The sequence below is a fragment of the Leucoraja erinacea genome, unplaced genomic scaffold (assembly GCF_028641065.1).
Source record: "Leucoraja erinacea ecotype New England unplaced genomic scaffold, Leri_hhj_1 Leri_241S, whole genome shotgun sequence".
NCBI lineage: Eukaryota > Metazoa > Chordata > Chondrichthyes > Rajiformes > Rajidae > Leucoraja > Leucoraja erinaceus.
Window position 1 is genome coordinate 117,501 of NW_026576142.1, and position 14,114 is coordinate 131,614.

The following is a 14,114-nucleotide window of genomic DNA, read 5'->3' on the forward strand; positions in this document are numbered from 1 at the left end:
TTCAAAAGTTTCTCCCACCCCACCCCCACTCCCCCACACACACACCCCAACATAAAATAACAAAAACTACATAAAAACACAGACAAAAAATAATAAAAACGCGGACAGGCTGCAGAGGCCGCTGCTGACCAGAGTCGCGCCGCCTACCGGATCAATTTACAACTTTATCAAAGCCAATTAACCTACAAACCTGCACGTCTTTGGGATGTGGGAGGAAACTGGAGCACTCGGAGAAAACCAACAAAAGTCACATGGAGAACATTCAAACTCCGTACAGACAAGCGGCCATAATCGGGATTGAACCCGGGTCTCTGGCGCTGTAAGGCAGCAACTCTACCGCTACGCCACCTTGCTGGATTTTACGTTACAGCAAATCTGAATCGAGTTGGTGGTGGCAGCAACGCTGGTTATAGATTTTCAATCGAGTTTGAAGAGAGCAAAGCACAAAGTTTAGTTTAGCTTAGAGATACAGCATGGAAACAAGCCCTTCTGCCCACCGAGTCAATAGACAATAGGTGCAGGAGTAGGCCATTCGGCCCTTCGAGCCAGCACCACCATTCAATGTGATCATGGCTGATCATCCCCAATCAGTACCCCATTCTTGCCTTCTCCCCATATCCCCTGACTCCGCTATCTTTCAGAGCCCTATCTAGCTCTCTCTTGAAAGTATCCAGAGAACCTGCCTCCACCGCCCTCTGAGACAGAGAATTCCCCAGACTCACAACTCTCTGTGTGAAACAGTGTTTTCTCATCACCGTTCTAAATGGCTTACTCCTTATTCTTAAGTTCTAAATGACTTGTCCCTTATTCTTAACTCCATGACGATCACCCACACACTAATGCTATCCTACACACACTAGGGAAAATTTACATGACAAGGGGTCATACAACCTGTACGTCTTTGGAGTGTGGGAGGAAACGGGAGCTTCCCAGAGTAAACCCACGCAGGTCATATAAACTCGGTACAGACAGCACCTGTAGTCGGGATCGAACCTGGGTCTCTGGCACTGCAAGGCAGCAGCTCTACCCGCTGCGCTGCCGTACTGCCCTGTGCTGGAGGAAATGGAAGGAACTGCAGATGCTGGAATCTTGAACAAAACGCTGGAAGAACTCAGCAGGTCAGGCAGCATCTGTGGAGGGAATGGATAGGCATTGTTTTATGTCGGGACCCTTCCTCAGACTGATAATAGCTAGGTGATGGTTGGAAACCAGAGTAAAGGCCTGGCAAGGGATAGGTGGACACAAAATGTTGGAGTAACTCAAGGGGTCAGGCAACATCTCTGGAGAGAAGGAAAGGCTGATGTTTCGGGTAAAGACCCTTCTTCAGACTGCTTCTCCTGAGTTACTCCAGCGTTCTGTGTCTTTCTTTGGTGTAAACCAGCATCTGCAGTTCCTTCCTACACAAGTGATAGGTGGATTCTGGCGAGAGGTAGCTTTCGATCAGCAGATGGCTAAAGATCATAAGTGATAGGAGCAGAACTAGGCCATTCGGCCCATCCGGTCTACTCCACCATTCAATCATGGCTGATCTCTCTCTCCCTCCCAACCCCATTCTCCTGCCTTCTCCCCATAACCTCTGACACCCGCACTAATCAAGAATCTAGCTATCTCTGCCTTAAAAATATCCATGGACTTGGCCTCCCCAGCCTTCTATGACAAAGAATTCCACAGATTCACCACCCACTGACTCAGGAAATGTCTCCTCATCTCCTGCCTAAAAGAACGTCCTTTAATTCTAAGGCTAAGATCTATAAACCTAGATTCTCCCATTAGTGGAAACATCCTGTCAACATCCAGGCCTAGTATGTGGGGATCACTGGTTGGCATGGACTCGGTGGGCCGCAGGGCCTGTTTCTGTGCTGTGTCTCTAAACTAAACTAAACTAAACTAATGCCGCTCAACGTGGGCCAGTGCCCGTGTGTGCAGCCTGGTATAGCACTCATCAATCTTCAGTCCTCCTCTCCAGAGATTCCTTCTCTCCAGAGATGCTGCCTGTCCCGCTGAGTTACTCCAGCATTTTGTGTCTATCTTTGGTTTAAACCAGCATCTGCAGTTCCTTCCTACACATCAAGCCTCAGTGCTGTTGTTCGAGAGATTGGGATATGGGGACAGGGGTGGAGGGAGTGATGGAATTTTGGTGGGTGGGGGAGACTGAGGGGAGGAGTGGAAGGAAGTTTTGGAGGGAGAGTGTCTTCAAGGGGTGATTAACAACACTTTGAATCAATAAGCTCCATGTTATGTGAGGGCGTGGATTCTAACGGCCAGATGTGTCATCAATAATGGATGCTGGAACTCCCGGTGTGTAGGAACGAACTGCAGATGCGGGTTTACACTGCTCAGTCCGTCTCAGCCTATGTGATCTCCCAGTCGCTCAACACTTTAACTCCCCATCCCATTCCCACACTGACCTTTCTGTCCTGGGCCTCCTCCACTGTCAGAGTGAGGCCCAGTGCCAATTGGAGGAACAGCACCTCATATTTCACTTGAGCAGCTTACACCCCAGTGGTATGAACATTGACTTCTCTAACTTTGTTACCCTTGCTTTCCTTCTCTCTCCATCCCTCCCCCATCCTACTTCTCCAACTAGTTCAAAGGTCTGATGATAGATTGGTTCTGGGCCTGTTATGCCCCTGCCCCACTTAGGAAACCTGAATGGAAACCCCTGGAGACATTGCGCCCCCACCCAAGGTTTTTTGTCAGTCTCCCTACCTGCTTCCACTACCTGCAACCTCCAGCAACCACCTGCAACCTCCGGGAACCGCACGGAAACCTTGGGTGGGGCGCAAAATCTCCAGAGGTTTCCGTTCAGGTTTCCTAAGTGGGACAGGGGCATTACTGTTTGTCATCTACATCAATGATTCAGATGAGGAAAAGATTAGCAAGTTTGCTGCTGATACAAAAGTGAGTGGTTTTTAAAGTAGTGAAGATAGTTGTGAACGATTGCAGCAGGATCTGGATCGATTGGCAGGTGCGCTGAGGCATTGTTGATGGAATTTAATACAGAGAAGTGTAAGGCTTTGGGACGTCAAACAAGGGCAGGACCTACACAGTGAATGGTAGGCCCCTGGGTAGTGTTGTAGAGCAGAGGGATCTAGGAGTACAGGTGCATGGTTCCTTGAAGGTCGAGTCGCAGGTAGATAAGGTGGTCAAAAAGTCTTATATTAGAGTATAGAATTTGGGAGATCATGTTGCAGTTGTATAAGACATTGGTGAGGCCGCATTTAGAATATTGTGTTCAGTTCTGGGCACCATGTTATACAAAATATATTGTCGAGCTTGAAAGGGTTCAGAGAAGATTTGCGAGGATGTTGACAGGACGAGAGGGTGTGAGCTATAGGGAGAGGTTGAGTAGGTTGATCTCTATTCCTTGGAGCTCAGGAGGATGAGGGACGATCTTATGGAGGTGTATGAAATCATGAGAGGAATAGATCGGGTAGATGCACGGAGTCTCTTGCCCAGAGAAAGGGGATCAAGGACCAGAGAACATAGGTTTATGACAAATAAATAGACTATTGACTATTGATTTAAGGTGAAGGGGAAAATATTTAAGAGAAATCTGAGGGGTAACTATTTCACATGGATGTATGTGTGGGTGTATGGAACAAACTGCCAGTTGAGGTAGTTGAGGTGGGGACTATCGCAACGTTTAAGAAACAGTTAGATAGGTACATGGATAGGACAGGTTTGGAGGGATATGGCCCAAGCGGAGGCAAGTGGAACTAGTGCAGCTGGGACATGTTGGCCGGTTTGGGCAAGTTGGGCCGAAGGGCCTGTTTCCACGCTGTATCACTCTATGATTCTATAGACACAAAAAGCTGGAGTAACTCAGCAGGACAGGCAACATCTCTGGAGAGAAAGGATGGGAGATGTTTTGGGTTAAGATCATTCCGAGACCTTTCCTCAGTTCTACTGTCCTCCTGGTTAAATTTCCTGGTCACTGTTCCCTCAGCTAACAATAAACCATTCTACATTTCCTTATCACCATCTGCTTTGATCTGACGTTTTCACACCTTACCCTCCCATATCTCTGGACTCCCTCTCCACTGACTTTCAGTCTGAAGAAGTGTCTTGACCCGAAATGTTTGATGGAACTCCTGAGAGAGACAGAAAATGCTGTAGTAACTCAGCGGGACAGGCAGCATCTCTGGAGAGAAGGAAAGGGTGACCCTTCTTCGGAGTGATAGTCAGGGGAGAGGGAGCCAGACAGATAAGAAAGCGTAAGGTGTGAAAACGAGAGATCAACGGGAACGAAGTTTCAAGGAAAATGTAGAATAGATCATTGTTAGCTAGAGGAAGGTGACAACGAGGGAAGTAAAGATTATATTTAATGAGGTCCAGCCTCACCCAGCTCACTCCCTCTTCTCCCCTCTCCCATCAGTACAACAGCAGCTGGAAGAGGTAGTTGAGGTTGAGACTATCGCAACGTTTAAGAAACATTTAGACGGGTAGCGTAGGGCAGGTTTTGAGGGATATGGACCAAATGCAGACAATGGGACAAGTGTCGAAGGGTCTTGCTGGCCAATGTGGGAAAGTTGGGCCGAAGGGCCTGTTTCCATTCTCTATGACTCTCTATGGTTCTAAAATGCAACTTGTTTGGGAGCCATTTTGTGACCTTATCTTGCGACCTTTGCCAGGGTGATGTTGTTTTGTGGGCTGCATGTGTGTGGAATAACCATCATCTGTTCTCTTCAGACGTTCTTGGTTCAGAGTTCTGGAGTACTCACAGTTTGTCTTTGATTGATGCTGATTAGTTGATGCAGCCAAGGACTAGAATGTTACACAGTAAACATTGAACAATGGGATGTGTTGCCACGTTTCACCCAGTGTGAATACAGGTTGATAGACACTAAATGCTGCAGTAACTCAGCGGGACAGGTAGCAACTCTGCAGAGAAGGAATGGGTGATCTTTCGGGTTGAGACCCTTCTTCAGCCTCAAAACGTCACGCATTTCTTCTCTCCAGAGATGCTGCCTGTCCCTCTGCGTTACTCCAGCATTTTAGTCAGAGTGATGGAAACAGTGTGGAAACAGCCCCTTCAGCCCATCTTGCCCACACTGGCCAACATGTCACAGCAACACTGGTCCCTCCTGCCTGCATTTGGTCCATATCCTTCCAAACCTGTCCTATCCATGTACCTGTCTAACTGTTTATTAAATGTTGGGATAATCCCTGCCTCTACTACCTCCTCTGACAGCTTGTTCCATACACCCACCACCCTTTGTGTGAAACAGTCACCCCTCAGATTCCTATTAAATCTGTATTAAATCCCATCATCCATTCCTCAGCCCACCTGGCCAACCGATCAAGATCCTGCTGCAATGTTTCATAACCATCTTCAATATCTGTGTGTCTATTTTCATTGTAAACCAACATCTGCAGTTCCTTCCTGCACATTATGCAGCTTGTTCAACCTTGCTCTGCCATTCAGATTCATACAAAATAACCATTGGGGGGATGGGGTGCGGGGCGGCACAGTGGCACAGCTGGTATAACTGCTGCCTCACCACGCCAGAGACCCGGGTTCGATCCTGATCTCGGCCGATGTCTGTGTGGAGTGCGTGCTTTCTCCCTGCGACTGCGTGGGTTTCCTCCGGGTGCTCCGGCTTCCTCCCACACCCTAAAAACATCTGGATTTGTAAGTCAATTAGCCTCTGTACATTGCCCCTTATTTTGTAGGGAGTGGATGAGAAAGTAGGATAACATAGAACTATTGCGAATGGGTGTAGACACAATGTGCTGGAGAAACTCAGTGGGTCAGGTTGCATCTCTGGAGAAAATCACTGGGTGACGTTTCTGATTGGGCTTCCTCCAGACCCCTCTTAGGAAGGCTTGAATAAAGATTGTAAACTGTCCTTATTGTGTGTAGGATAGTGCTAGTGTAACAGGGATTGCTGGTCGGCCGTAGGGCCTGTTTCTGCCGAAGGTAGACACAAAAAGCTGGAGTAACTCTGTGTGTCAGGCAGCTTCTCTGGATAAAAGGAATGGGTGATGTTTCGGGTCGAGACCCTTCTTCAGACTGAGATTGATGGTTTACGTGTTGTATAATAAGGTCATAAGGAATAGGAGTAGAATTAGGCCATTCAGCCCATCAAGTCTACTCCGTCATTCATTCGTGGCTGTTCTATCTCTCCCTCCTAACCCCATTCTGCTTTCTCCCCATAACCCCGAACACCTGTACTAATCCAGAATCTATCAATCTCTGCCTTCAAAATAACACTGACTTGGCCTCTACAGCCTCTGTGGCTGAATTCCCTGAATTCCACAGATTCACCACCCTCTGACTAAAGACATTTCTCCTCATCTCCTTCCTAAAAGAACCTCCTTTAATTCTGAGGCTATGACTTCTCGTCCTAGACTCTCCCACTAGTAGAAACATCCTCTCCACATCCACTCTATCCAAGCCTTTCACTATTCTGTGTTTCAATGAGGTCCCCACCTCATTCTTCTAAACTCTGAGCTAAGAACCAAACTAAATCTCTTGCCTTATTTGTTCCAGGTGGGGTTCTTGAAGATTAGCCACAAATATGAGATTATGTTCCTGCTGCCGACGTCACAGAACTTGGGTCAGGGCTCCTGCTGCACCCCACTGCCCAGCCACTACTTGAAGGTGGTCGAGATCACCCCAGTGCCAGAAGGTAAGGTTCGTCTCCAAGTTAGGGCGCAGCGGTAGAGTTGCTGCCTTGCAGCGCCAGAGACCCGGGTTCGATCCTGACTACGGGGGCTTGTACGTTCCCCCCCCCCGTCACCCGCATGGGTTTTCTCCCAGATCTTTGGTTTCCTCCCACGCTCCAAAGACATCCAGGTCTGAAGGTAAATTGCCTTGGTATAAATGTAAAAATTATCTTCAGTGTGTGTAGGGCAGTGTTAATATGAGGAGATCGCCACTGGTCGGGGCAGACCCAGTGGGCCGAAGGGCCTGTTTCTGCAACGCATATCTAAAGATAACAAAATCCTTTACGAGGATGTTGCCATGACTAGAGGGTCAGAGCTATAGGGAGAGGTTGAGTAGGCTGGGCTGAGGGGTGATCTTATAGAGGTGTATAAAATCATGAGAGGAATAGATCGGGTAGATGCACAGTCTCTTGCCCAGAATAGGTGAATCGAGGACCAGAGGACAGAGGTTTAAGGTGAAGGGGAAAGATTTACTAGGAATCTGAGGGGTAAGATTTTCACACAAAGCGTGGTAGGTGTATGGAATGTGCTGACGGATAAAGTAATTGTGGCAGGGACTATCCCAACGTTTAAGAAACAGTTAGACGGGTCTTCTTATCGAGTCTACACGCAAGATTAGAAATTGTTCAGCCAATTGGCTGTCTTGCCACTTTTTGTATGTGGTGGTGGAAATATTGGTGAAAACAGGGCTGTGACATGAACGCTCTTTCCTTGACCCCAGTTAGACGGGACATGGATAGGACAGGTTTGGAGGGATATGGACCAAGAGTTCAAGAGAGTTTATTGTCATGTGTCCCTGATAGGACAATGAAATTCTTGCTTTGCTTCAGCACAACAGAACATAGTAGGCATGAATACAGAACAGATCAGTGTGTCCATATACCATTATATAAACATATAGACACATGAAGGAATAAACTGATAAAGTGCAAATAAACAGATAATGGGCTATTAATATTCAGAGTATTGTCCGAGGCAAGTTTAATAGCCTGATGGCTGTGGGGAAATAGCTATTCCTGAACCTGGTCGTTGCAGTCTTCAGGCTCCTGTACCTTCTACCTGAAGGTAGCAGGGAGATGAGTGTGTGGCCAGGATGGTGTGGGTCCTTGATGATACTGCCAGCCTTTTTGAGGCAGCGACTGCGATAAATCCCCTCGATGGAAGGAAGGTCAGAGCCAATGATGGACTGAGCAGTTTTTACTACTTTTTGTAGTCTTTCCGCTCCTGGGCGCTCAAGTTGCTGAACCAAGCCACGATGCCACCGGTCAGCATGCTCTCGACTGTGCACCTGTAGAAGTTAGAGAGAGTCCTCCTTGACATACCGACTCTCCGTAATCTTCTCAGGAAGTAGAGGCACTGACGTGCTTTCTTAATAATTGCAACAGTGTTCTCGGACCAGGAAAGATCTTCATCGATGTGCATGCCCAGGAATTTGAAGCTCTTGACCCTTTCAACCATCGACCCGTTGATATAAAAAGGACTGTGGGTCCCCATCCTATTCCTTCCAGAGTCCACAATCAGTTCCTTGGTTTTGCTGGTGTTGAGGGCCAGGTTATTGTGCTGGCACCATATGGACAGCCGCTCGATCTCTCTTCTATACTCTGACTCATCCCCATCAGTGATACGTCCCACAACAGTGCTGTCGTCAGCGAACTTGATGATGGAGTTCGCACTATGACTGGCTACGCAGTCATGAGTCTAGAGTGAGTACAGCAAGGGGCTGAGCACGCAGCCTTGAGGTGCTCCCGTGCTGATTGTTATCGAGCCTGACACATTTCCACCAATACAAACAGACTGTGGTCTGTGAATGAGGAAGTCGAGGATCCAATTGCAGAGGGATGCGCAGAGACCCAGTTCTATGAGTTTGGTAACCAGCTTGGAGGGGATGATTGTGTTAAATGCTGTGCTGTAATCAATGAATAACAGCCTGACATATGAGTTTTTGTTGTCCATGTGGTCCAGAGCGGAGTGGAGGGCCAGCGAGATCGCATCCAGCGTTGGTCTGTTGTGGCGGTAAGTGAACTGCAGTGGGTCCAGGTTTTTGTCGAGATAGGAGTTGATTTGCGCCATGATCAAACTCTCAAAGCTCTTCATCGCCACAGGCATTAGTGCCACTGGTCGATGAGGCATGCCACCTTACTCTTCTTGGGCACTGGTATAATTGATGCCCTTTTAAAGCAGATGTGAACCTCAGACCTCAGAAGTGAGAGGTTGAAAATGTCCGTAAAAACGCCAGCCAGTTGGACCAAACGCAGACAAGTGTGACTAGTGTAACTGGGACATGTTGGCCGGTGTGGGCAAGTTGTTTCCACAGTGTATCACTCTATGACTCTCTGAAAAAGAGACAACATGGTGTTGGATATAGAGAGAAGTGGGGCGAAATGTGCTAAAGGGAGGGATATACTGTTGGTGGGGGGGATGGGGGGGGGGGGGGGGGGAAAGAGGAATGGGAATGGGTGGGGTGAAATGGGTGCACACAGGAGTGGGGGGTAAGTGCAGGAAAAGGGAGAGGGGGTGGGAATGGTGTGATTTAAAATTGGAGAATCCAGTGTAAACTACCCAAGTGGGATATCAGAATTAGAGTCAGAATCAGAATCACACTTTATTCGCCAAGTATGTTTTGCAACATACGAGGAATTTAATTGGCCAGGTCAGTCATACAATTAAAAGCAACAAATCACTCAAAAACACATTTCAGCATGAACATCCACCACAGTGACTCCTGCACATTGCTCACTGTGATGGAAGGCAAAATAAAGTTCAAGTCTCGAGCCTCAATTGACGGTGGCGTTCGGGCCCTCCTGCATCGTGGGGATGTCAGCTCCCCCGCACCGGGCAATTGAACCTCGCGTTGTGGCTGGTTGAACCTTCTGCGACGTTGGAGCTCCAGACTAGCCTCTCCTGAGACTGCGAGCCCTTGATGGTAAGTTCGCGGTGGGAACGATCCCAGGCAAGGTATCCGCTCCGATGTTAAGTCCGCGCCCCATGGTGGTGGGGCTCACGACAGTCCGAGGTGGCTCCCAGCTCCAGCGATGGTAGGCCGCAGAGCCCGGAGAATGTGATCCGAAAATTGATCACATCTCCGGGAAGGTAAGAACTTGAAAAAAAGTTTAATCCGACCCCCCCCACATAAAACAAACCGAAGAACATTAAAACAAACTTTTAACAAACTAAAAAATAACGAACAGACTGCCGGCAGGGCTGCCATCTCCCCGGCGCCTCTGGTGGTCATGAGCTATTCCTCCAGTTTGTAGGAGGCATCTCTTTGGCAATGGAGGAGGTCATCATAACTTCATTTTTGCTTGAGTCATATACATCATAACTACATCATAACTTGCTTGAGTCATAGATACATGGAGTTATAGTGATACAGCGTAGAAACAGGCCCTTCGACCCAACTTGCCCACACCCGACCAACATGTCCCAGCTACACTAGTCCCACCTGCCTGCGCTTGGCCCGTAGCTTTCCACATTTTCTGACGGATATTTTCTGAATGTGGGACATTTTCTGGGCAAACGAATTGGATAACTTGGGTTGCTCTTTAAATGCCATAGACAAAAAGGTGTAAGGGATTAGAATCGTAAGAAGGTCAATCTGCAAAGCCCTTCGGCCCAACTTACCCATGCTGTCCAAGATGCCACATCTACGCCAGTCCCACCTGCCCGTGTTTGGCCCATATCCTTCTAAACCTGTCCTATCCATGTACCTGTCCAAATATATTTTATATGCCTCAACTACCTCCTCCGGCAGATCATGTCATATACCCATCAGACACTGTGTTAAATGTTGCCCCTCAGGTTCCTATTAATCTTTCCCCCCTCACATTAAACCTATGTCCTCTGGTTCGTGATTCCCCTAATCTGGGTAAAAAAGTATGTGCATCAACCCCATCTCTTTCCCTCATTATATTGTACACCTCTATAAGATCACCCGTCACCCTCCTGCGCTCCAAGGAATAGAGTCTCAGCCTGTCCAACCTAGAGCTCAAGCCCTCGAGTCCTGGCAACATCCTCTGATAGATTTTGGGCTTGCCCCTGTGGATATCAGGTGAAGTAATCGGTTATTGGGTGGCATGGTGGAGCAGCGGTAGAGTTGCTGCCCTACCTTGCTGGAGGAGGTATAGCGGTGTGAAAACGCACACCTCCAGATTCAGTGTCTGAAGAAGGGTCTCAACTAGAAACGTTGCCTATTTCCTTCCCTCCATAGATGCTGCCTCACCCGCTGAGTTTCTCCAGCATTCCTGTCTACCTCCAGATTCAGAGACAGTTTCTTCCCAGTTGCTATCAGGCAACTGAATCATCCACCAACAACTAGAGAGCAGTCCTGAACTACTATCTACCCCATTGGTGACCCTTGGACTATCCTCGATCGGACTTTGCTGGCTTTACCTTGCACTAAACGTTATTCCCTTATCTTCTATCTGTGCACTGTAGGTGGCTTGATTGTATTTGACTGGTTAACACGCAGTAAACTGTACACATGACAAGATACGAAACAACTCCCATTTGAGTCTTTCTGTTGGTAGAAAATAAGCGTTTCAGGTTTTCAATGAGGTAGTAGGTAGTTCAGGGCCGATCTCTAGTTGTGGTAGGATGGTTCAGTTGCCTAATAACAGCTGGGAAAAAACTGTCCCAGAATCTGGTGGAGTGTGTTTTCACAATTCTGTACCCTTTGCCCAATAGGAGACGGGAGAAGGGGGAGTGACCGGGGTGAGACTGGCCCTTGGTTATACTGCTGGCCTTGCCGAGGCAGTGCGAGGTGTAGATGGAGTTGATGGAAGGGAGGTTGGTTTGTGTGATGGTCTGGGCTCGTCCACAACTCCCTGCAATTTCCTGTGGGGCTTGGATGGAGCTGTTCCCAAACCGTGCGGCGATGCATCCCGATAAAATGCTTTGTACGGAGCATCTGTGGAAGTTGGTGAGAGTTGTAGGGGACATGCCGAACTTCCTAAGCCTTCTAAGGAAGTAGAGACGTTGGTGTGCTTCCTTGGTCGCTGCTTCAATATGGGTGGTCCAGGAGAAGTTGTTGGTGACATTGACTCAGAGGAATTTAAAGTTTTTAACCATCTCTAATTTGGCGAAGACAAGGCAAACTGAAGTATGTGTATGGCTTCGCTTCCTGAAACTGGTCAGAGTTGTTTGGGACATGCTGAACTTCCTTGGCCTTCTGAGGCTGGACAGGAGGATTAGACTAGCCGGCACGGGCAGGATGGTATGAATGGCCTCTTCCTTGCTTTGAGATTGGCTGTTTAGTTTAGTTTAGAGATACAGCGAGGAAACAGGCCCTTCGGCCCACCAGGTCCACACCGACCAGCGATCCCCGCAGATTAGCACAAGCCTACACACACTAGGGACAATTGATACTTATGCCAAGTATTTCACACAGAGAGTTGTGAGTCTGTGGAATTCTCTGCCTCGGAGGCTGGTTCTCTGGATACTTTCAAGAGAGAGCTAGATAGATCTCTTAAAGATAGAGGAGTCGGGGGATATGGGGAGAAGGTAGGAATGGGGTACTGATTGGGGATGATCAGCCATGATCACATTGAATGGCGGTGCTGGCTCGAGGGGCCGAATGGCCTACTCCTGAACCTTTTGTCTATACACAATCCCGAACCAATTAATCTATAAACCTGTACTTGGAGTCTGGGAGGAAACTGAAGATCTCAGAGAAAACACATGCGGTCACGGGGAGAACGTACAAGCTTCGTACAGACAGCATCCGTAGTCGGGATCGAACCCGGATCTCCAGCGCTGCAAGCGCTGTAAGGCAGCAACTCTACCGCTGCTCCACCGTGCTGCCCTGTTTGTGGCTCAAACTTGTTGCTTCTAACTTTCACCAGTTGATAAACAGAGAGAAGGTCCCACTTTTTTCCTGAGAGCTGATTGCAGTGAAGTATTGATCTTCTTCAGTTCCAACAGCGTACACTGTCTATAGGCGCTGACAATAAGCTAAACTAAATCACTGAGTTTGGCTACTTTAAGAGCTTCTAATGTCCCTCCATGTAAATATGTCTGGAAACATTGTGGTCGGCAGTAATAAAGACTGATTAGAGTCCAGGGAACATGCTTAGATTAAGTACCCACATCAATAACAATCATTACTTCATGGAGGAAAAAGTCCCAAAACACTTAACAGCATAATCGGATTGGACATTGATATGGGTCGTTACAGGAGTGATTCCAACAAAACTCCTCTGAGCCTAGAGACATAGATTCATACAGCATGGAAACAGGCCCTTTGGCCCAACTTGCCCACACCGGCCAACATGTCCCATCTACACTAGTCCCACCTGCTTGCACTTGGCCCATTTCCCTCTGAACTTGCCCCGTCCATGCACCTGTCAACTACCTTCTCTGGCAGCTCGTTCCATACTCCCACCATCCTACTCGTGAAAAAGTTACCTCTCAGGTTCTATCAAATCTTTCCCCCTTCACCTTAAACCTATGTCCTCTGGTCCTCAATTCCCCTACTCTAGGCAAGAGTGCATCCACCTGATCTATCCCCCTCATGATTTTATGCACCTCGATAAGATCACCCCTCATCCTCCTGCGCTCCAAAAAACAGTCCCTCTTAGTTAACATGTACTGGTTTAGGGAAGAACTTCCCGAAGTTGCCTGGTCGTGCAGCAGTAGAGTTGCTGCCTTACGGGTGATGTCTGTACGGAGTTTGTACGTTCTCCCCGTGACCTACGTGGGTTTTCTCCAGGAGCTTCGGTTTCCTCCCACACTCCAAAGACTTGCAGGTTTGTAAGTTAATTGGCTTGTTGTAAATGTAAAAATTGTTCCTAGTGTGTGTTGGATAGTGTTAATGTGCGGGGATCGCTGGTCGGTTTGGACTCTGGGCCGAAGGGCCTGTTTCCGTGCTGTATCTCTAAACTAAACTAAAGTTTGGGATCTGGAGATATAGAGACCAACAAATGGCAGCAAGTGGTGGCAAAGCTGGAAAGTTATCGAAAGGTTGTTAGGCCAGTGGTGGTTACAGATTAAAGATTCCATCTCTCAGAAGACTTAACTAAATAATTATTCCTCATTGACAGCTTGGTAAATATGTTACAAGGTAAGGTCACACTAACTAGGAGGCTCCGCAGAGTTTGTTGAATTAGATTAGAGCCAAATCTAAATGTAAATGTCAAAAATAAATTGTCTCTTTGTTACTGCTGACCACAATGCTTAAGAAACAATTAGACAGATACATGGATAAGACAGGTTTAGAGTGATATGGGCCAAACGCAGTCAGCTTTTTTTTAGTTTAATAGTAAGATTAAACGAGAACTTACCAGTTTGAAGTTTGATCTGTATTTTATGAGGAGTTACGATGAGGGATTTCGTGAAGAACCCCGCTTCCACGCATGCGTGTCATACTTCAAAGCAGCGGTGTGAGGTCACAGGAACCTATAATGATCTAACATAGTAAGATTATCAAAGAGATACCAGTTTTTGAT

At 47.6% G+C, this 14,114-nt stretch overlaps 1 protein-coding gene across 1 annotated transcript in view; it reads left to right on the forward strand.

Annotated features, from left to right (window-relative positions):
• LOC129716471 (UPF0687 protein C20orf27 homolog) overlaps positions 1-14,114 on the forward strand; it is a 79,546-nt gene that overhangs the window by 27,993 nt on the left and 37,439 nt on the right. Inside the window, exon 3 of the mRNA XM_055666337.1 lies at positions 6,497-6,635. Within this exon, the coding sequence (XP_055522312.1) occupies positions 6,497-6,635 (139 nt within the window). The remainder of the gene's footprint in view (positions 1-6,496; positions 6,636-14,114) is intronic.